The 23,388-nt window shown below is 45.6% G+C and overlaps 1 protein-coding gene across 1 annotated transcript in view; it reads left to right on the top strand.

The window, feature by feature from the left end:
* LOC138453438 (lebercilin-like) overlaps positions 1–23,199 on the top strand; it is a 1,169,225-nt gene extending 1,146,026 nt beyond the window's left edge. Inside the window, exon 8 of the mRNA XM_069606292.1 lies at positions 22,100–23,199. Within this exon, the coding sequence (XP_069462393.1) occupies positions 22,100–22,773 (674 nt within the window). The 3' untranslated portion in view covers positions 22,774–23,199. The remainder of the gene's footprint in view (positions 1–22,099) is intronic.
* Positions 23,200–23,388: the final 189 nt, after the last annotated feature.

Raw genomic sequence — 23,388 nt, 5'->3', positions numbered from 1 at the left:
TGGCGAGGCCCTTGAGGGCCATGTAGGTGATCATGGCCTGCCTCCAGCCTGACATCTTGGAGGGCTGGGGACATGAGGGGCAGGAATCATGACACCAAGGCACCGGAACATCAGAAAGCCTTGTATGATAGGAAAGCTACTTTAAGATCTTTTTCAGTAGGCCAAAAGGTATTATTACTGTTGTCCACTTCTGAGAACAAATTAATATCTAAGTGACATGGACCATATGAGGTGTTAGAACAGACAGGACCCTGTAACTGCAAATGTTCCCAACTTGAGCGCCGATTAAAAACCCAGGTATATCACATTATTTATTTTTATTTATTGGATATTTGTAAGGCGCCTATACAACAAATGGTGTTTCTAGACGCCACTAGACAACAAAGGGGGGGGACAAGGGAGAAGGTAACAATGACGGTCCTACTAGGCCTTGTGACATTCGCATCGTGCAAGTGCAGTAACAAGAAATGCGAGGGGGGGGGTGTGCCAGTCTGCGCAAAGTGCTAGGGTGGGAAGCAAAGTGCTGGTCCAAGAGGAGAGCGTGCAAGTGAAAGGGGGGAGTAGAAGTGGGGAAAGGGCCACAGGGGCTAGACGAGTGCTAAGGGGAGGGCAGCTGGGCAAGTGCCAGGGATTGCATGTGGGGCAGGGGCTGAGAGTCTACATGCTAAGTGTGAGGAAGGAGGTGGACTGGGCAGGGGGTCCTGGTGCCCTGTAGAACTCAGAGGGAACCAGGTAGCCAGTCACTGAGGTTTGCCCAGGAAAGGAGTGATAGAGATCGGGCGATAGTTTGCTGGGAAAGAAGGGTCAGCAGATGTTTTTTTGAGCATAGGGTGCACAAGAGAGTGCTTCAGAGAAGTGGGGAAAAGACCAGTGGCGAAAGAGAGGTTGCAGAGGTCGGCAAGGCTGGAGCAAGAGAATCAATGCTGTCCTTAATAGTTTTAGGAGGGCATGGGTCAACCTGTTTGGAGGAGGTTTTCATGGACCAGACTTGTCTCGAGACGACCTCAGGTGTGACAGGAGAGAGGGAGGAGATAAGGGGGGGTGGCCGAGGTGGGCGCAAGAGATGTGGGTGCAGGCAAAGGTGTGGGGGAGAGAGAAGACAGGATGTCCTGAGTTTTGGCAGTGAAATGTATAGTCAGGGCCAAGCAAAGGGCCTGGGTGGGTGCAGTAGAGGAAGAAACTGCAGTAGGATTGGCCAGTTCCTTGCAAATTTTGAAGAGTTCAGCCATGTTATTACATGCCACTGAGATGCAGGCTTGAATATAGACTCTTTTCTTGGAGCGGATCCATAGTCTATATTGCCTTTGAAGAAGGCGGCAGGCCAGTTTGTCAGATGGTGCACCTGAAGAGCCCCATGTCTGTTGCATTGTTCTGCACTTTCCTTAAGGGGCAGCCATCTCAGAGTCGTATCAAGATTTGCACTTTTTGGAAGGCTTCAGACGCACCCTCATGACATGGGCAGGAAAAGGTGGGAGGTAGAGTTCCTATGTATCCTATCTGATAGGATGGGGTAAAGGTGTTACAGGAAAGCGAGGGATACCGCATCTCACCATGCGGCGTCCCACTCCTCGAGGACCCCACACCCAGGTGATCCTCCCACAGTGGTCCACCCCCAGGGTCTGGTTCCAAACGTGATTGCTGTACCCTGGCCACCTGAGAGAGAGATCCACAGGGACTAGTGGGTGAGACACCTTCTGGTTTCTCACACTTTTAAGTTAATAAATCTATCGAGAGCCAATCTTGAACCTGTTGTCTGTGTATACTTCATGATCAAACAAACTTCCTTTTGATCTATTATTGCTGGTTTTATCCGCCCAAAACTTGTTGGTGTGCACATTTCATTCTTAACTATACGACTTACCATTCCAGCACACATGGTAGAAAAACCCACACCCAACAACTTAATTGAAAACCCATGATCTATTGGTACACCTTCCCAGCAAGCAACCCTTGCATTAGGTTAATCGTCCAGCCCTGCCAGGTGGCCAGAATCCCCCAGTCGATGAATAACAGGCTCCCATGTACTTACAGAGTTTACATCTCTCCTCCACAATAACACCAGGCCATAGAGCATGCCTGCCCGAAACTGACCGCAGATGCTGCTCTCTCAGCCTTCAATTTTGGAAAAACCAGTTTCCTGGCCATTCAGAGTTTTACCTTGCAGATCCAAGCTTCAGTGATTCGCACAAACTCCCCACAATGAGGGGACACGTGGCACACACAATCATCTATTCAGAATATATACCATATCGCCCATCTATCCCAAAAAGCTTCCTCTGTATGTATGTTCATACATGTGTGTGTTATAGACTACTGTGTCCCCTCATCGCAATCTCCATTCACAACCTTCTATCTTGCATGTGCATGTTTAACTCCTCGCTTCTCATTAAGGCTAAGTACTACTCCACGCATTTACATTGCATTTACATTGTATCTATAACAAAGTTGTCATTATATTGCTACACGCATGCAAATCTAAAGATGTTATCCTCTTACACAAATGACACTAAACGTAACATTTATCCCATTCACATTAACTACACTATATTTATGCCCATTAGCAAAATTGTGTCAACATAGCTGTCACCAGAGTTCCTAAAATGGCGGGTGCAATTCAAACTTCTCTCTACCCGTGGGACCTCTATCAACTACCCCAACACCATCATGAGACGACTCATAGGGGAGGTGAAGAAAATTCTGCAAATAAAAACTCTAAGGACTTCCATTTACCATCTACAGACCGACGGGTTAGTGGAACGATTCAATAAAATCCTGAAGCCTAAGTCCTAAATAATTTAGTTGAGGCGGATGGCAAAAATGGGGATATCGTGACACCTTAGGCCCTTTTTGCCGTCCGGAAAACACCACAATCCTCAACAATGATTTTCTCCATTCAAATTGTTATATGGCAGAGAGCCGTGAGCTGTCCTCGACATGTTACGGGAGAATTGGGAAGAGCGTTAGAATGCCACATTGCCCCTTTCCCAAACCGCCCAACGAGTGAAAGAGCATATGGTTACTGTCATACAATAGTTCAGGCTCACATGGTCAAGGCCCAAGAAAAACAAAAGACCTACCATGATAAGAAAGCTTTGCATAGGTCCTTTTCCATTGGACAAAAATGTCTCATTCCCCTTCCATCATCTGAGGATACAATGTTGTCCAAATGCCATGGTCCTTATGAGGTGATAGAGCACACAGGCCTGTATGATTATCAAGTCTCCCAACCCGATAGAAGAATTAAGACCCATATCTATCACGTAAACCTCAAGGAGTGGAGAGAGGATCCCTTTGAGAACTCCATAGTAGTATTGACTAGCTTATTGACCCAAGAATCTGATAAAAACACCCTGATTCGTTCCCACCTATCCAAGAATCGGAGTGTAGATCTTTTAGAATTGCTAGAACAATGTCCTGATGCCATTAAATCCGACCCAAAAAGAGTGAAAGAGGCTTTTCATTACACCCGAACACCCCCAGGGTGGTCTATACTGGATCCCAAAAGCCAAAAAGGGAATATTCATAGAGCAGGTGGGAAATATGCTACGATCTGACATCAATGAATCATCTCAGAGGCTTTGGTCCTATCCGAAAGTACTTGTTGCCAAGCTAGATCAATCGTGGAGGTTCTGCATTGACTTCAGGAGGTTGAACACGGTTTCCCAATTCGACAGTTATCCAGTGCCAAGGATAGACCATCTAATTGATTGATTGGGAACCCCTGTTTTCCTCTCCACTATTGATCTGATGAAGGGATACTGGCAAGTTCCTGTTAATCCAGAAAACAAGGAGAAACTGCTTTTTCCACTCCCATTGGACTAGTTCAGTTCAAAGTATTACCTTTTGAGCTCCACAGGGCCTCTGTCACCTTTCAAAGGTTAATGGACCAAGCACTCTGGCCTTACTCCTCTTTCTGCAGGGCTTATATAGATGATATAATCATCCATAGCAGTACATGTGAAGAACACCTACACCACTGATACCTAGTTACTAGAGCTTTGAGGAAATCCAGGCTCACAGCCAATCTGAAAATGTGTCACTTGGCATAATTGGCAGTCAAATATCCTGGATTTTCTGTTGCCAATGGGCTGGATCAACCTCAAAGTGAGAAGGGTAAATCTGTCCAGGAAACCCCAGTGCCCAGAACCAAGAAAGATCTAAGAGCCTTTTTGGGTTTAGTGGGGTATTATAGGTGATTTAGTCCCAGTTATTCTTCCATCATGTCTTGCCTCACTGACAAACTTAGGAATGTAGAACCCAAAAGATACAGTGGAGAGATAAAGACTAGCTATGTTTTGACAAACTCAAAAACATTCTGTGCAATGAGCCAGTGTTGAAGGTGGCAGACTTTAACAAAGAGTTCATTTTACAGACAGGTGTTTCACATGTTGCGCTGGGGGCTGGCCTTTCACAAGATCACAATGGCATAGAACACCTGATTCTTTTTATTAGTAGGAAACTATACCCCCGAGAAAAGGACTATGCCTCTATTGAATTGGACGACTTGGCTATAAAGTGAGCAGTGTCATTTAATTTTTAATTGTTATTTTATAACGTACTTAATACCAGCATTGTGGTTTCTAAGAGTGGGATCAGTTTTCAAACCTGTGTGGCGCTGCGTTGTCTTGCTTCCAAGACAAATGCGTTGCCCCTGGGGTATCCTTCCTTACCATACCTTCAATACTACCTCACCGGCAGGAAGTTTAGATTGGTCACAGATCACTCTCCATTAACATGGATGAACCTCTGCGACACTAATCCACGGGTCATGCGCTGGTTCTAAGATATGAAGGTAGGAAGCCCTTTTGTTTTACGGTAGAACACAGAAATATAAAGAGAACAGGGAAATGTAGAGTTCCTTTCACATTTCCCAACAGGTGATGAGAGATCCAGCAGCATTAGGTGAAGGGTATGTGATGAATCTAATGGTTTCATCACTTCTTTCTCGGCGGAATCGTCTCCCCATGTGGCATGGGAACGGCAGCCGCTTCCTGACGGACCGTAGGGGTTGCTATATGAGCAAGTATCACATGGGGGGAGGCAACCTCTGGGGAAGTAGCAGGGCACCATCGGACAAGACATGGGATTTCCCTTCCTATCTTGAGGATAGCCCATTCATACCCAATGCCTTACTGGCATATTCTTACACCTCCCCTGACCCACCTAGGAAGAATACTGAAGACCTTTTCTCAAGATCTGTATGGAGGTCTCATGAAAACACCTTTTCAAACTCTGCCTACAAGTCATCCAGAGCTGACCTGCCCTTAAAAACCATTAACAACACTTACCCAGACTTTACATGTAAAACATCAAGGATGGACTTCCATTCCCATAAATACAAGAATACTGGGATGAGGAAGATGAGCAGAGTAATGTAGAGCCAAGAAAACAGGCTGTGCTCTAGTTGTTGTGAGCGTATACCTGTGGCTGGGAAAACTAAACAGCAGCAAAAGCTGACTGGGCCACGCTGCTGGAGGGGGAAAGATGCTTCTCTCGGTGCGGACTGAGAGACTGGGGCTGTGGAACCAACTGGCTCATGGAAGAAGAAAGGGAAATCTGACCAAGAGAGAACACGCTGCGGAAACTCCAGAAGCCGACGCCGGGCTCCTGGGCATTTGTAGGTGTTGAAAGGCAACGTTTGCCTTACTTAAGCTCAGCATGAAGCAGAAGAGCCCAGCAGGAACTGCGAGAGGAAGGGAAGCCGAGGAACGAAGGTGGCAAGATGGGAAGAAACGCTGAACGACTGCCACCGGCATGCCGCAAGAAAAAAGAAGTATGCCAGCAAGAGCCTGTGAGTCCATGACAGGGAAGCAGGGATACCAGGGCGTTTTGGAAGCAATGCCAAATGTGGATAACTTTATAGGAAGCAAATGAAGTACATGAAAGAGAAAGAGGCCGTGAGCATTTCTTTCAGCAGGAAACCAGAACCAAAGCAAGAGACTTTTAAAGGTGTGAGTGTCTGCAATACACATTTGAGAAAAGCCCTGGCAGGAAAGTTTACCAGGTAGATAAAGTATCAATTAAAGCAAACATAAGAGAATATTACATTTGGAAATGTGTACAGCGTCCATATGAGAAAAGCCCTGAAAGAAGACTACACCAGGCACATTATGTTAGGCAGAATCCTGTGCAGTTCCCTTGGGGACCACTGCAAGAAGATTAAGACTACAGGAGTAAGCAGTAAACCCAATTGGTAGCAGTCTGTACCACCCAGATTTACCTGGTAACTGTGGCTGAGCAGTCAGACTTCTCTCAAGAAGAGTTAGGCAGTATACAGAGGATACACAATAGGGCCAAAAACACAGTAGAACAAGCAAACACTGACCAGAGCTTTGTATCAAAAGTATATAATTATTTATTTAACACACTTTAGAAAATACACTAGCACTATTAATCAAAGCAAGTTCAAAACACAATCAGAAAAGTATACACACCTCCCTTAAGAATTGTTAGACAAGTCTAAGTCAAAAAAACACTTTTTGTCAAAACAGAGGTGAGCGCGTAACTTAGATGGCACTCCAATAATTAAGTAAAAGGGAGAGAAAAAGGCAGGTCATAAAAATAAAACAGTTCCCAACACTTTTAAGAGACAAAATCAAGTTACTGAAGGCAGGGTATACTGTAGAGCCAAAGCTCATAGGCCAGCCCACGTTGAATGGAGCAAGGCGAAATGTGCCCAAGATCACACGGTTTAGCAATGCATTGTAGAAATGTTCAAAAGAAGTTGGGGTGATTCAAAAGACAAAGTTAGAAGGTCTGTGGGCCAACCCAGTTGGAAAGCCAAGGATTTAAGGGTCACCTTGGGCAAACCGAAGAAAGGGAGGCCAGGTGGAACACAGTACCTTTAAAGTTGAGGAAGCTCCAGCGGTGGCAGTTGTTCCTGGCAGCGGGTGCAGTTCGTGGTTTCGACCAGGGGAAGAGAGGATCTCGTCGAGGAGGAAACTTGGAGTCGTTGCACTGCCCAGGGAAGAAACCAGTCGCGGAGTTTGTCGGTTAAAAGGTGCGTTCCTGGTAATCGCGGTCACAGTGGTGAAACTTGGCTATCTGGCCGCTGGGGTGCTTGGCACGGGCGATTCGACCAAGAGACGTCCTGGAAGGCGAAATGGCGAACTGGTTGATCCCACCAGCTCAGAGGAAGAAGACTCTTTCAGCAGAAGATCTTCTCTTGTCGTCGGGAAAGTGGTGAGGTAGTTGCAGCAGGGCTCCACCGGTGGTGTCGTCGTTGCAGATGGCTCAGCTTCTCCCCTCTTCGGATTTCTTAGGTCCTGTGGTGACATCTGAAGTTCCAGTCCCAAAAGCCCTGCTTTTATGGAGAAAACCCCCCATTCAACAGCCTAGCTGTCACTCAAACATGCTAAGTGGTGAGCGGGCGGCTCACCACTGGCTCAATCAGAACAGAGTACGACTTGGGTTGCTAAGGCAACGCAGTCCAGGGTGCCAATTCCCCCACCCACACATCCTGTGGACCCCAGACAGAGTGGCACGAGTTGGAGGGCTTCTGTGGAGAAGCCTGCCAAAACGTGGAACAAAGGGCCCGACCTTGGTTGGAGTTACAGAGACGGACACGAATGCCATTTTAGAAAAGAGTTCTGGCAAAAAGACCCAACCGATGATTTAATATTAAATAAATAAACCGGCGGTATCTTTAACATTGCACCAAAAAGTGGTGCGTTTGAAATCAATGGGTAAATCCCGTAGAGAATATTCCGGTGGAATATTTTGCGTGGTAACCACTGCCACCAGCCAGAAACTCGACAAGGGGGGACTGGACAGTGCCCCCTTGAAAACAGACCCAGGGGCAATCGAATTACCCCTTACCAGTACATCCACAATATGATGGTTTGTACTGGTTCTGTTCACAATTTTGGACTAGTAAAGCCAATGGTGATTTTACATGCCCTGGGAGACGGTAGTCAGTCCCAGGGTATGGAGTCTATGTTTGGGGGTCACTGTGACACCCCTGTGGTACTGCACTAAGGGTGCTGTGTACCACACATACAGAAAAACAGATGATACCCTATGGAGTAAAAAGAAACCCCATAGCCCATAAGCACATAACAAGTCAAAGAAATACCTCAAATCATGCCTAAGAGTGGGAGTAAAAGAGTCTCACTCTTAGCAGGAGAAGAAAACAAACCCCAAAAATCCAGCAAAGTTGCTGGGGGACTCACTAGGTTTGGGAAATTAGCCTTATAAGAGAATTCTCCCTAACATACACCCCCTTCAGGGTCTCGGAATATTGGGTTTGGACCCCTGACAATTCAAGGACCACCTCAGTGTCATAAATTTGAACAAAGAAAGAAATGAAAGTAAAATACGATGGCACAGAAAACACTCTAAGTCTTTGAGACAGTTTAAGGGTTTTTATTTTATTTATTCGGCCTGTAGCCATCCCTTTCTCTCTCTCATCTGCCCACGAACCTCCTCCCTAACCCAAGTATCTGTTACTGCTGATTAGTTGTAACAAATTGCAACCCCTACTGCCTGTGATTTTCTCTTCTCCTAGTCATAGTTTCCCTGTATGCAGGCTATCCTACCTCTCTCAGGGACTTCCCATCTTTCTCTACTCTAACAAAGGCTAGTGTTGTAATTGGATTTTGGATAGTGCCTCGCACTTGCTCTGTGGCCAGTCACGCCCACTCATTTCTTCTCCTCTCACTACCCCTCCCTCCTTCCTTACTCCTCCTACCAGTTCTTTGTCCCTTCGTTGTGTCACTCCACTTACTCCTCGCCTTCACCTTTTGATGTAACAACTCCTCCCACTCAATTTCACTGTCTCTTCTCTCTACTGCTACTCTCCTTCAAACTTCTATGTACCTCTCCATGGTATTACACTCCTCCTCCCACTACTACACTCCTCCCTATAACTACATAAACACCTCCCTTTCACCCAGTATCATTCATTTCACATTCACTGCTTACACTAACATCTAACCTCATGCCACACAAAAACATGCATACCCAAACTGCAGAACCACTTTCACTCCTAAACCAATGCCTCAACTGCTACAACAATCTACTCCACTAGCTGCTGCTTCTTCCTTCCTCTTGCTGGTCTCTTTGTCGTCCTCTTTACTACACCTCCGACTTCACCCAGAAATCCCACACTTCCTGCTTCCTGTTCACCCTTTAATTACCCTTCCCTCCTTTGAGAATGATCACTTACCTTATCCAAATTGTTCTGCTCTCTTCTCCCTGGGATGCGTATGTGCATGGGAAAGCTTTGAAAAGCGGTCTAAGCCCTGTCAGCTGTCTCTGCGCCAGCTTGTCGCGTAATGCCAATGGTGGCATAGTAGGGTTAATGCTGCGGTTCGGGACGCTGGTTTTTGGCACTGTACCATCTCTCGGTCTGCCAAACAGGCTGGCGGTTTTCTGCGGCAGCTCTCTCTTTCCCGCTGGTTAGCGCTGGCTCTCCCTGATGATGTAGCAATTCAGAGGCTCTGGACGGTTTCAGTTTCTCATGTGGTTTCTGCACTTTTTGCTTTTATGATATGTTATGTCTGCTATGCTGGTTATCTCGAACAGCTTCTGATCTGGAAACGCAAGAGAAAAACTGGTGAGCATTTTGGTAAAGTGGTATGGCTAGAGATAAGGATCTGCAGAGACACAGACTGGCTCAAAGGGCGGACAGGATTTTGGGCCCTCTCTGCTCCCACCGTCCACCCCAGGGGAAGGACTGGCTCTGGATGGCTCCATGGTAGGACTCTTACCCTCGGTGTTTATTATCTTGTGTCCTCCTCAGTTGATGTTGCATTTTGCAATTTAAGGTGTGCAATTGTCCTTCAATTTGGAAATTAGCAACTCATCCCAAAAAAGATTCAAAAGCGACAGCCAAAACAAGCAAAGAGATATCTACCACAATTCTTGGGCGGTTTCTGACCGTTTTTGTTTTTATGATGTTTTGTGTCTGCTATGCTGATTATCTCGAACAGCTTCTGATCTGGAAACACAAGAGAAACACTGTCGAGCATTTTGGTAAAGATGTAAGGCTGGAGATAAGGATCTGCAGCGACACATACTGGCCCTTTGGGCCCTCTCTGCTGCCACCGTCCTCCTCAGGGGGAGGACTGGCTCTGGATGACTCCTTGGTAGGCTTCCCACCCTCTGTGTTCATTATCTCAGTTGTTGTTGAATTTTGCAATTAAAGGTGTGCAATTGCCCTTCAAGATGGAAACTAGCAGCTCATTCCAAAAAAGATCCAAAAGTGACAGCCAAAATGAAAAAAGGAATATCTACCACAATTCTTTAAGCAAATTGAAGGAGCTGAGGTAAGCCAAACACAGTGTGAACACCTATTTGGATCTGGAATATGGGAAAGAAATGTTTTTGTAGAAGTGTTTGCTAAATGGGCATGCACATTCCTTGAGAGATTAATTTACTGAGATGCTCTTTATATTCTAGGTATATCAACGTGTGTTACCCATAGTGAAGAATAAAATGCAGACAACCCTTGCTTCAGGTTTAATATAACTTCTTGCAGTTTAATCATTTCTTTTAAAAGGGGCACATGCGTCCCCAAAGAACATTTTATAATCATTCAGTGTAAAAGGTTCATTATGTATGGGATCTTTATAAACGTTATAAGGATATTTTAGGTCACTGAAGAGTTCAGTGAGCAAACAATTGCCCTATAATGTCACAGAACTCGGAGGTATGCTATAATATAACTATCACCCCTTCTTTGGGGGCATACTGGGTGCTAGTGCCATGTAGACAGATCAGGGCCATTACCAACCTGGTAGGCTCTCCGCAGCGCCCATCTTGATTTTCTTATTCACAGGAGATTTGGCTTGCGCAACATGTGTGGAGCCCGTCTACAGTGGGAGAAAAAAATGAAAACTATGCACACTTGGGACAGAGCCAGAGGGTGCGAATTGTGGCAGCCGAGGAAGGTGAGAAAGAGAGCTGACACCCGATGGGGGCCTGCAGGTAAGTAGGGCGGGGGGTGTTTGAGGTGACTTGGGGCAAGGCTGGTGTGGAGGGGATCTGAGGAGGGACTGGCCGAGGTGCCTCTGGCGCGCCTAAAAATAAAGATGGCAGCAGTCGGGGAAAGGGGTTGGGTGGCTGGTGGAGCGTGGGTGTGAACCTGGCTGTCCTCGGCCAGGTTTCCAGCCACCTAATTGGTTGAGCACACTTCGCGGGTGCAAATGATATTTCAAGTCACAGAGGAGTTTCTGATAGAATAGAGGAACAAGGTAATTGGGGGAGTTCCATTGTAATGGCACGTGTTAGGCAGAAGTATATGCAGTACCCTTTGGGAACACTACACACAATTAAGAGTACAAGTGACAGTACAATTTCACCTTTGGTACAAGCCTGTACTACACAGTTATAGTGGTAGCAGTAGCGGAGCAGCCAGACTTATTTTAAGAGTAAGTGAGCAGTACAAATAGTTACACAAAGGACAGCAATTACTATGATTCAGGCAAACACTGACACAAGGTTTCTAAGGAAAAGAATATATATATATATATATATAATTTTTTTTTTTATTTACTTTGTGTATAATTGCCTTGCAGTTTTTACAAGAATGTTGCTAATCATGTTAAAAGAGCCACGAAGTGAAGAAAAGAACGAAAAAAGAAGAAGAAAGAAAAGAAGAAGATGATACAGAGGCCGAAGCAGAAGCAAAAGCAGAAGCTGCTGGGCATAGTCAAGGACAGACGTTCAATCCAGGTGTTGTTTTTCAGCCACAACTCCGACCCGGCAGTTATTCAAAGTGGCAGTCTGTGTGGCGATCTTTTCAAAGACACTTCCCAGGATTTTTACTGTGGCTATTGTCCATTTCGTTTTCTCCCCTGACATCAGCCTGTTCCACCATGTGGTTTCCTCTTCTTCTGTCATTCCAGGGAGGTCTATGCACAGGCTGTTCAAGTATGTGGCTCTTTCCTCATTTAACTCTAGGCATTGAAGCAAGAGATGTCTTATTGTTTCCGGTTTGTTTGACTGGGCTCATAGTCTACACAGTCTTTGGTGTTGGCTTGTAGCCTGATTGCCAGAATTTCGCGTGTCAGAAGGAGATTTAAGCATGCTCTCATGTATAAATTCCTTAGCTGTTTGTTTGGGAATTTGATGCAGTATGACATGGGCACTTTCAGTCTGTTGAAATTTGGCGGGAGATGCTGGGTTAGTTTGTTAGATTGGGCTTTCTCAAGAGTCTCAAACGAATCCTGGGCTTCCATTTTGGATTTTACTCTTACTGGATTTGCTTTTAAATCATCTTCGGTACATGCGATCTCGATTAGCTTCTCTCTGAGCTTGTCTACCCACAGGTTTAGGATGGTCAGGTGTCGATTTGCTATTTCAGTAGCAATAATCTTGTAGATGGGCGGACTGTCTGGTACTAGGGTGTTCCTAAACAGTTGCATTGCGCACTCCTGCACTGTTGCTTCCAGGGAGAGTAGCCCAAGCTCTCGCCTAATGATCTCCATTGAGGTCGCGTTGGGTAATCCCAGTACCGTTTTCCATAGGTAGCCCTCTAGGTTCTGCCAGATTGCGTTAGGCATACTCAACATTGCGCCCATTCCGTAGGTGAGGGTTGGTACTACTTTTCCTTTCTAGTACTGTATCTCTGGAACCAGTGAGAATTTGCCATATTTTCTGTCAATGGTTTTCATTTGGGCTGCAAGGTTTTCGTTTTTCCCATAGTACTGTTTCCATTGCTGGTGCATTTGTCGAGTAGTCGATGAACACTCTTGGATATTTGAAGCTTGGTACTACTTCGATTTCGACTTTATCCAAAGCCCACTTGTAGCCTGTCTTGAGTTTCATGGCATTTTTTCCCAGGATCACTATTTTCGTTTTAGATTTGTTTATTTTTAGATTGCTTGAGTCCATGTATTGAGCCAGGTTGGTGAGTTGGCGTTGAAGGCCAATTTGGGTCTGATCTAAAAGTATCAGATCATCTGCGTACAATAGGCGCAATATGTTATCATTTCCCAGCTTTGGTGGGAAGGCTCTGACTGATGCTTACGTTTCTTTGAGATCCCCCAAAAATGCAATGAACAGCGCCGGGGCCATCAGGCAGCCTTGCTTCACTCCCCTCTCTGAGGGTATCTCTCTTGATAGGAGACCTTGGTTGTTTAGACATACTCTTAGCTTTGTATTTGTATGTAGGGCCATCACTGGATCAAGCACTTCCCTCGGGCAATTCCATTTTTCCAGTTTGTCCCACAGAATTTGCCTGTCCACTCTGTCGAAGGCCTGTGACAGGTCTACAAATGCCAGAAAGACTGTGTGGGTGCCTTGCTTAACCTTTGATTATATGAGGTTTAGCATTAGGATGTTGACTGTAGTACTCCCTTTCTTTAGAAATCCCATTTGGAATGGATCATTGGCCGCTGACATTCTGGCCCAGTTCCGAAAGTGGGCCAGGAGAAGGGTTGCAAAGATTATTCCTATTATGTCAAGCAGGGCGATGGGGCGGTAGTTACTTGGATCTTCTCTGTTTCCTCGTTTATAGATCGGTACCACCACTGCTTTGGACCATGATGCTGGGAGGTCTCTTGTCAATCTGCAGTGTTCGAAGATGATACTGATAAAATTAGCACATTCTTCAATATTCTGTTTGAGATCTATGTTGCTTAGGCCATCTGGGCCTAGGGCTCTTGATTTTTTAAGTTTAGTTATGACGTTCTTTATGTCATCTGTTGAGGATACGTTGATCCATAGCATTTCCGAGTCTCTTTCGTATGGCGGCTTATGATGTGGTGGAGCCCTAAACAGGTTTTCAAAGAATTCGACCCATGCATTTTCGCTTACTGTGTTGGCGATTCGATTTTCCACCTTCTTGACTGGTCTTTTGATGAGCGCCCAAAAGTCGCTGTTTTTTTAGTGCTCAGCGACCTGAGCATATCCTCTGCATCTTTTTGGAACATTTTGTGTCTATGACCTAGCAGCCATGCTTTGTATTTCCTGTTTTCCTGTTGCCATGTGTTCCACGCCGTCGGCGAATTGGCTTTTGTAGTTTGTATTTTCATTTTTCTCAATGCTCTTATTCTTTCCGCGACTGCTTTGTCATATACGTGGGTATTTTGAGGTGCCATTCGATTATCTTCCTTCTTATTCATCCTGTACTGTAATAGGAAGGGCATGTAGTCAGGGCATTGTATCTTTTTTCCTTTTGGCTGGGTTCCTGTTTTGTACTTCTCTGTAATGCTTTCTATGTTCGCTGCTGTGAGGCGTAAGCGGGTTTGTTGGTTATTCACCTCGATCAGATTGTTATAACTCTTAGTTATTAGATGTGGCGATGTCCAAGCTATGGCCAGAAGGTTGTGATTGCTTTCTGTCGTTTTGGTAACCGAGTAGTCTTCTATATATGGCAGTAGACTATGGAAGATGAAGAAATAGTCGATGTTTGCGCTGGACTCAGCTCTCTCCCATGTGGGTGTCTTGACCTTCCAAGACTTCACTGCTGCGGCGTTGTGAAGGTTTCTGGATTTCATGAGAGCCATCCAGGATGTTCCTCTTTCTTCCGCTGGAGTTTTCGTCTTCCTCAGTCATGTTGTCCTTTGTGCTGCTACAGTTGGCGTTTAGATCTCCAAATATTATTATATGTGTTTGGGGATCTTCCACTGTGATATCATCAATTATCTTTGCTGCTTGTTTGCAAAACGTCTGCTGTTGTTTTCTCCGGGTTCCAGTATACCGTTATGAGAGCGATTTTTGCTGTCCCACCCACTCTTCGGCTGGTATCTTCCTGGGTCCATGAAGCTAGGACTGCCAATATGCCAAATTACTCCATTGTTTTTCTTGTGATTGAGATTCCTGACCCCAGCCTTGCTGCTATCAGGAGCCCTGAAGATGGACGGCCAAACAGGCCTTTTGTTGCTGATGAAAATGCAATCTTGAATCCGTCCAGGGACGGTTTTTCTGTTAACCAGGTTTCCTGGAGACATAGTATGTCGAAAGCTCCAAGGTCCTGGTTCTCCGGGTTAGTCAGATGGCGATGGCCTCTCATATTCCATGAAGCCATGGACAGACATTTTTGAAGTGGTGTTTCTTGTAGATAAGTCGGAGGAGGTTGTTTTCCTCCTGGTGGTTGCTATTTGTCGTGGTGTGGGTTTAACACCGCTTTTAGCCATTTCCATGTGCCCTTGGTGTTCTTGGTTCTGGACTGTCTGCATACTTTGCTCCCCAATCCGCTTCCTTTCTGCGGTCCTTCTCTGATTTTTTTCTGTTTTCCTCTATTGACTGTGTCTGAGTGCAGTCCTCTCCTCTTGTTCGCTCCCTTCGGTCGAGGGAGTGTTCAAAGTTCACAGATCGCTCCTCCTTTAGTTCTTCTATTTCGTAGGTCTCTGTCCGTCTTTTGATCTCTTTTCTTGGTTCACGTTGATCCCACTGGGAGTGCCAGCGACTGTCCTTTTCGATATGATGTCTTGGGCCTTGTCTTCTCTGGTTATACAGTTCTTGGGTTTTAGATGTATAATGCCGCATTTGTTCGCCACTGTCCTTCGTGTGCTGAGCCTTTGGTTCTGTCTTTGGTAGTCGCAGTTCCGTTAGGGTGAACCCTGCTTGTTTTAGGTCCTTGTATGCTTCGTCCGGTACACCTTTTAGTGCCTTTCCTTTGATATGGAGGTAAGTTTTTGCCTTTTGGTCTCGGTAATAGGGTTCAATTAAGGTAAAGTCCTTGGTTCTCAGATGCTGTAGACAGGGTATTTTGCTTAGTGTTTTTAGTACTATTTTCCTATTCAGCACAATGTATTTGCTTTTGTATGATGTTTGCTCTAATTTGAACACTCTGGTTTCCTTGTGCCATTCGTCTGAGTTCGTGGACCTTTATGTCTGCGCTTTGTGTCATTTTGCTGCGCTCTCATGCCTGTCAATCTTTTTTATTTTTTCCTCGTGCTGATGCTGTGATCTTTGTTTTAATGGGGTTGACCATCGTGTGAATTCCGCCCTTTGGCGTGGCGTGTCTTCGACTTCAGCCTTGCTGTTTTTGTGTAGATCTTGAGGGTTTCCTGCTGGGTGTGTTGACAATGTTTTGCCTGTTGCAAGCTTTCCCTTTACCACCCTCGCATTTTCGTGTCCTTCCCTGGATCCACTTGGCCCCGTGGACTGAATTTTTTGCTCTTTCGCCTTTTCTGTCCGTGGTCTGGTTCAAGGTGCACCGATAAATCCATGAGTGAGCTTGACTTCAGGAATTCAGCCACCGTTCTAGGTGAGTTTTTTGTTAGTTGATGCCTCTTTTCAGGTACCTCCGCTGTCAGCTCGAGTGTAGTTGGACTTTGTGTTAAGTTAATTATTACTTCTTCCCTGTTTGACTCTGAGGGTTCTTTTGTTTTTCTGTTTGTTTCTCCTGAACTGATGTCTCCTGCCAGCCGTAGACCCACATTTTTCTTTTTGTTTATCAGTGGGGCTGACGTTTTTTTTCAGAGGGCCGATGGTCTGGTTCATCTGTGCGGGTAGATCGTGTGGTTCTTTCAATTTCTGTTTGTTAAAAATTGGCTCCATCCCTCCTGTCTCCTTATCCATGGTTGTCTGACTTGCTTTTTCCATGCTCTTTTTTGGGATCTTGTTTTCGTGTGGGGCGTCCTTTAGTTCAGACTCCATACTGGCCCATTTCGCCTCCCATGTCACCACATGCTTTTTGCTTTTGGCCTCTATGGCTGTTATGTATCCTTCGATGAAATCGAGTTTTGATTGGATCTTACATAATATCGTTGTATTATCTTTTGTTGATTCGCTGATTGTTTCATATAATTTGCAAAAAGGAGCCAGGGTGATCGTGATCGCCGACATAATTGTTGTCATTCCTTTTTTTTGTTAGGCGATGATATTTGTGTTTCGATCACGATTTCACTATGTCTTCTGTGTTTTACCGGTGTTTGCTGAAGGTCCCCACCTAGAGCGAGATGGGGTTGTTGCGTTGAAGTTTCAAATATCGAACTCCCCGGTAGGACTGTTGTTATTTCAGAGCATTCAAGGTGTGTTCTTGAGAAATTTGTATTTCGAGCTGTTCCGCCTTTGATTGGCTTTGTCGGTTTTTCTACTCTTTCTAGATGTTGAAGATGAATTTTCGCCCAAGGTTGCGTGCTCATTTGTGCCCTTATACCGGGTACTTGTTCCTGGTACTTCTGGGGCTCCTCATTTGGATTGTTTCTAGGATGGTTTTCAGGTCCCGGGTTGTGTCCTGTGGCTGCTTTTGTTTCTGGTTGTTTCACTTGTTGGTTTTTTAAAGCCTCGTAGGTGGTTGGGTGTTGTTTCTCATGGGCTTCAGTGTGTTTTAGTTGGGGAAGGGACACCCCTTGTTCCGTCTGCACTTGCTGCTGGATTTCAGTTGCTTTTGCAAGCATGGGTAGTGGATCATCATTTTCACTTGATTGCTCCATGGTGTTGTTTTTTCCCCTGGGGTCGTCCGTTGACTTAGTTGGTTCGGGTGATGGCACCCCTTGCTCTGTCTGCCCTATGTGCTGAATTTCCCTTTCTTTTAAGATTGTGGGTAGTGGAGGGACCTTTTCGCTTGATTTCGCCATGCTGGGCACGTTTCCCCTAGGGTTGTCCGCAGGCTTACTTGCCAGCTGATTCCCACTTTCGGCATGTACTGCTGTTAGCGCTTTAACTTGTTCCGTTTTCCTGGCTTTATTGACCAGTGATGTACCCTCTACTACTTCCAGGATTTCAGCGTCAGAAAGTTCGGTGTCTGAATCTAGTTTTCGCTTTTGCTGTTGCTTCTTAAAGAAGTTAAACAGGGCGTTCGAGATCAGAGGATTCGGGAGAGTGAGGGTCCCGGACTCGGCTTTTTTGGTTTTTGGAAGGTTGACATTTTTTGTCTCTTTACCGTCCGTGGTTTTCCTTTTATTCATACTCACTCCACAATCTTGGCATATTGATTTTTCTGTTCCTTTTGGGCCTGTGGTCCTTCCCCTTTGTTTCTTGTTGTACTGTCTTTTTGTTTCAACTGGACATATTGACTTTTTTGTGCTTTTGGTTGGTTCCCCTGTGGGAGGTTGTGTGTCCACCAGGTCCACCAGGTTGTCGTTCGGGCCATTGCTGGGGTTTTCTGCAACTACTAGATTGGCCTGTGTTGGGAGCTTCATCTTGTGCCATACTCGGACCAGCTCTAGGCTGGTCGGCCATTGGTTGGCTCGGGCTTATTACCCCCGTATGTGCATCCACGTCTGCATCCGTGTGTGTATGTATTTGTGCACTGGTTAGAATCACTGTCTTTTCTGTTGTTTCTGCACTGGACTCCGGGAGGACGTGGTTTGGAGGGCCTTCTAAATGTGTATTGCTGTGATTGTAGGGGCCTGGAGGTGCTCCGACGTGTTTCTGTTGGCCCCATGGTCAGTACACACTGCCTTGTCCCCTGCCGTATTTAATGATAGTCTCGGGGGATGCCAGGTCTATGATGGCGTTTCCCAGATTGGAGATTTCTCTGTCCTTCTACATGTTCTGGGCCATGTTCTGGGCCAGGATGCAGTCGCTGTGTGTGCCTGCAAACGGTACCGGAGAAAGGGCCAGGTCAATCCGCCCTCCGGCAGGCTGAGTTGGCAAACCTCTCGCCAAGGCGGAACTCCGGTCTGTAGCGCAGGGAAACACAGCGGGTACCGCGTGTGCTGCGTGTGTGGTGGCGTTACAGGCTGGATGGGAGGTCACCCGTGGGATCAGAGGCGACTCCAGGGCTTCTGCCTCAGTCCTGGTTGAGTCTGGATCGTACAGTTTATCCGCTCTGCTATGTCCCTCGGCCCTGTGGTGGGATACTGGAGCGAACATAGTCTCTGTGGCAGTCGGGACCACAGGACTCTTACCTCTTTTCACCGGTGATCTCCTTTCCTATTGAGGGAGTGGCTTTGAATTACTCCGGAGACACCTTGCCGGTTCCATCATTTCAAGTTCTTCCAGGGGATCTTCTCTCCCTTCCGGCGGGTCGGGCGACCCAGCTCCCTGCATTCACCTGCTTCAGCCTGCAAGGACTGCAGGACTGCCAAACTTTGCGTGCTCCACGTTCCGCTCTGCGGAATACTGCTGGGCTTATGTGGGTCCTCCCACAGTAGACGAGCTGGAAGGCAGACTCTGACTCTGACGCTGCAGGACAGCCAAACTTAGCGAACTTCGCGTGCTCCGCAACATTTTTAACTACTCATGCGTGATTACGAGATGATATCAGCTTCTGCACAAGCAGCAAAACGTCGTACTGGCAGGTTTGGCTGCTAAAGGTTTTCCCTCATCTATATTCCCCATATATATTTATTTACTCAACAGTTGTATAACATTTCACTATTCTAAGCAAGTCAAATATCACAATCATAAATACACCACACCACTTCCCTTAAATTCCAGACAAGTTAAACTCACAATTGAAGTGGGAGCAAAATGGCACTCCAGCAATTTAAAAGGGAGGGAAAGAAATTCTGAGCAATTTGAACAAGAGAGACTACATGAGGAGATCAGCTAGAAAAGGCTTAGGGCCAAAGTCAATAGGTCAAAAGTCTTTTGCTCAAGATCACACAGATCAGGGTAGTTCGGAGTAAAGTTTGTGGTACAGATTCCTGACGAGGTTGGTTGATAGAAAAGATAGTTCGAAGAGAAGAGAAGGACAAGCCCTCAGATTGGAGAAAGATTTCAAACACTTTCACTGTGGTTGAACGAAACGGACAACCGGATTTGCACAGTACCTTAAAACGGAGAGGGAGCTGTAGCTGAGGCGGACGTTCCTGGTGGTTCCTGCAGGCTCACGGTTCCTGAAGCGACTGTCGGACTGATCAGAAGTAGGAAGACTGGAGGGTCCTGCGCCACACAGGGACGAAGCCAGCAGCAGAGCAAAACAACAAATAAAAGGTGCACTCCTTAAACCCCAAGCAGGGTCTGACCTTCCTGGCTATCCGGCCCACTGTAGCTCTGTACAGCGAATTCGACCAGAGGAGGGGTCCTGGCTTGTAGTTTGGGCGAACTGGTTGGTCCCACCAGCTCAAGGGAAGAAGTTTACTGGAGGATCTTCTCTCTCGTCGGATTTGGAGATTCGGACCTGCAGCAGGGCTTCCCCAGGCGGTCCAGTTGTTGTAGAGATCCTCTTCTTCCAGTTCCTCATTGGTTCTTTCGTTCCAGTGGCGACTCTGCTCTTCCAGTCCTAGAGACCTGCTTTTTATGCAGTTTTCCTCCATTCATACAGCCTGGCTGACAATCACACAGCAGGGTGGCTGGCCAATCAGACAAGATTGCGACCTGGGTTACTAAGGCAACCCATGGCAGGGGTCCGAAGATCTCTCCCTCACATCCTGCCCCTCTAGACTATCAGGCGCCTTAAGGAGGGCTTCTGTGCAGAAGCCCACGAAAAGACCGCGAACAAAGGAGTCATCCCCGGTTTGGCGCGCAGAGAAAAACATGAGAAAGACTTTAACAAAAAGAAATGGCGAATAAACCCAGCCGGAACCAAAATAAAATGTATTTGGTCAAGCGGGTTTATGTTCGAGGCTAATATAATAGCCTGGAACAATACCACGTTTATATAATATAATCGCAGTAGGAAAGTTAGGGTAGATACCACTGCCACCAGCCAAGTCTTAATGTTAAGGGAGCGAAACAAGGCTCCAAGAGGCACAGACAAAAAGGGATTGGAGTTAACCCTTTCCAATACTCCCTGGAAAATGGGGTGCATTGGGTCTGTTGGTTTAAAGTGACTATATAAAGTTAATGGCAACTTTACCTGTTTCTGGGGGACAGTAGTCAGCCCCAGAAAAATTGAGTCAGTGGGAAGTCTCAAAGACAATCCTGTGTCACTGCACTGAAGGTGCTGTGTAAGACACACAAAAAGTGGTGCACATGGAGTAGGTGAGGCTCTAGTGCCCAAGATCACACAAACAGTGAAAATACACACAGCAAAATACATGTATGAGTGGGGAGGGAAAAAATGGTCACACTCTTACCAGGTGGAAAAATAAATCCTAGAAATCCAGCAAAGCTGCTAGGGGACTCTTTAGGTAAGGGAAATCAGCCATTTATGAGAATTCTCCCTAACAGCACGGAACGCTGCAGTGTCTTGCAATATCCTTTTGATATACCTCAGATGTTGTGGCCTTATGAAGAAAATTGGGCTTTGGAGGAACGTTCAGCAGGTCATTATCCAGTAATAATGACTATTTCTTCATCCTGTAAGGCAACGTTATCCCATATATTCCATGAAAGACCTCCTTTCAGCCAGTCAGAATGCTCTGTATTCAGTCTATAATCCCTGGTATAGACCTTGTTCCAGACATTCTGTCTTGTGCAGCAACCTGATAAGCAGCACAGAAACCACTGTCTTCAGCTGTGTAAAGAATATCTCAAACTAACAGACAGCAATGAAACATAGGGCCTCATTACGAGGTTGGAGGCAGCCATGGAGCTATTAGCTCCATGGCTGCCTCCAAAACCCTTCCGACTCCGCCCTGTTGAATGGAGCAATTACCGGTCCATTCCGAGGTCGGAGGGACCGGTAATTCCCCATTCACCAGGGCCATTCCCATTTGAACCCCCATAGGGCTCAAAATGAATGGGGAAGGCGCTAATAACGGTACCGCAAATTGCGGTACCATTATTAGGTCTAGAGTCCTTTTGCTGGTCCCGTCCTTAACTCCTGCAAAAACCAGGCGTTAAGGAAGGACCCGCAAAGGGAACTCGTAGTAGGGAGGTAAGGGATTACCGGCATCAGTGCCGGTAATCCCTTACCTCCCACCTCGTAATGAGGCCCATAAAATGTGTAAAGCTTTTTACTAGTTCCGACTTCATTAGATTAACATTACAATTTACTTGTGTGTACTCCGTTTTTCCCCACAGTAAAAAAAAAAATTTTAAAACCTTTTAGTTGCTCATCTCCATGTGTTAATAGCCTTATGGACTACAGGTGGGCTCATTATCCATGGGCTAAAGACCCTTCCCCAACTTATAGCTATTGGCTTTGCCTCAGTCAATAAATGTGGTGGGGGTCGTTATTCTGTGATAATGACCACTGCCTTTGTTCATAAGGCTTAATTATTTGCCTCAAATATTTTATGGCGATAGCAGAAAGACATTGTAGAACTATGGCTGTTTGCCATTTTGACCCACATTATGTTTTACTGCTAGAAAGTTTACAGCCAATCTGAAAAATGACCAAAACATTGTTTTTTTTTACTCTCTTTAGAGTGGGAAAGAGAAGAAACTCTAAGAATGGAACAGGAGAAAGATATTGCGCATGTTGAGAAAGAGGTGGCGGCACTGAATCCCGCTAACTGCAAATCCGAATACGAGAATCAAAACTTTGAAGACATTCAAGATAAAATGTGGATTAAAAACTTTCTCATTGAAAAGATTTTTGCAACTGATCCACAAAACCAGAACAGCTTTTACTCTGGCAGCCAAGACAAATACAGCAATGAATCTTCTAAAGTATTCAGCAAACACCAAAAAAACAGCAAGAGGCAATACGAGAACTCTGGGTTGACATTCGGTTGTTATTCACCTTCTTTTGCAAGAGACCCACAGAGGACACGAGTTTCTTATCAAAGAGGCTTCGTTTCGGAAGACAACTCTATGAACACCATTGACTGCACAATCAAGAGAGTAAACAGTCCCACACTACTGGAACAGTTGTTTGGTGTCCCTACCAATACCCCCAGTTCTTCCAGAGGAAATAGCCTGAAGCCTTTATGCGCTTTAGAAGGAAGCAGTGCTAAACATATTTCCAGTGGCAGTTTGCCTACGGGTAAAGGTAGCAAAAATACGATCACAACGAATCACAACTTCTCCAGTGAAAGGAGGTTTGTGAACTCCAGCAGACCGACCGTGCAGCACGCCACAAGTGGAGACAGCAACTGATTCTTTTCAAAAGGGCAAGCAAGATGCGGTGTGCACAAAATGCACGATTAGATTTTATTTCCGAATACTAATATTTCTCTTTCTCTTATCAAACCAATGTGTGAAATATGTCAGACATTTGAAAAGTCTAATCATTGTAATTGAAAGAAATTAAACCGTGAAATGATGTATCACGTTAGTTGCACTGGATTATGCACACATGAATCTACATTATTACCAAATCGAAACTAATTTTTAGGAAATCGTTCAACAACATTCTTCATTTAATAGTGTCACTCTCTCGTATTATATGCACTTTAATATAGAGTTAGTACGTTTGAATCTTTCATCTTTGGATATTACCTCTATTTCTGCAAATTGTAGTGTGGATATTTGTGTATACGTGTACTTATGTCATATCTGATAAATTATGACCAAAAAGCACAGAGTGGAGACACTTCTACATGTATCAATGAGGGGGGTAGGTTCTCCTTAAATCGGATAACCTGGTCAGTGTGTGTACCTGGTTCTCTTACCTGGAAAACATCAGGAACTGTTGAATGTGTCTTCTTCCATCAGCATATTTCCCTCTACTACCCCCTCTGGTCCCCCTCTACTCCCTTTAGCCTTTGCCTA

The sequence above is a fragment of the Ambystoma mexicanum genome, chromosome 4p (assembly GCF_040938575.1).
Source record: "Ambystoma mexicanum isolate Mex_15411 chromosome 4p, UKY_AmexF1_1, whole genome shotgun sequence".
Lineage (NCBI taxonomy): Eukaryota > Metazoa > Chordata > Amphibia > Caudata > Ambystomatidae > Ambystoma > Ambystoma mexicanum.
Note: the sequence above shows the minus strand (reverse complement) of the source record. Positions and strands in the feature narration are given on the sequence as shown.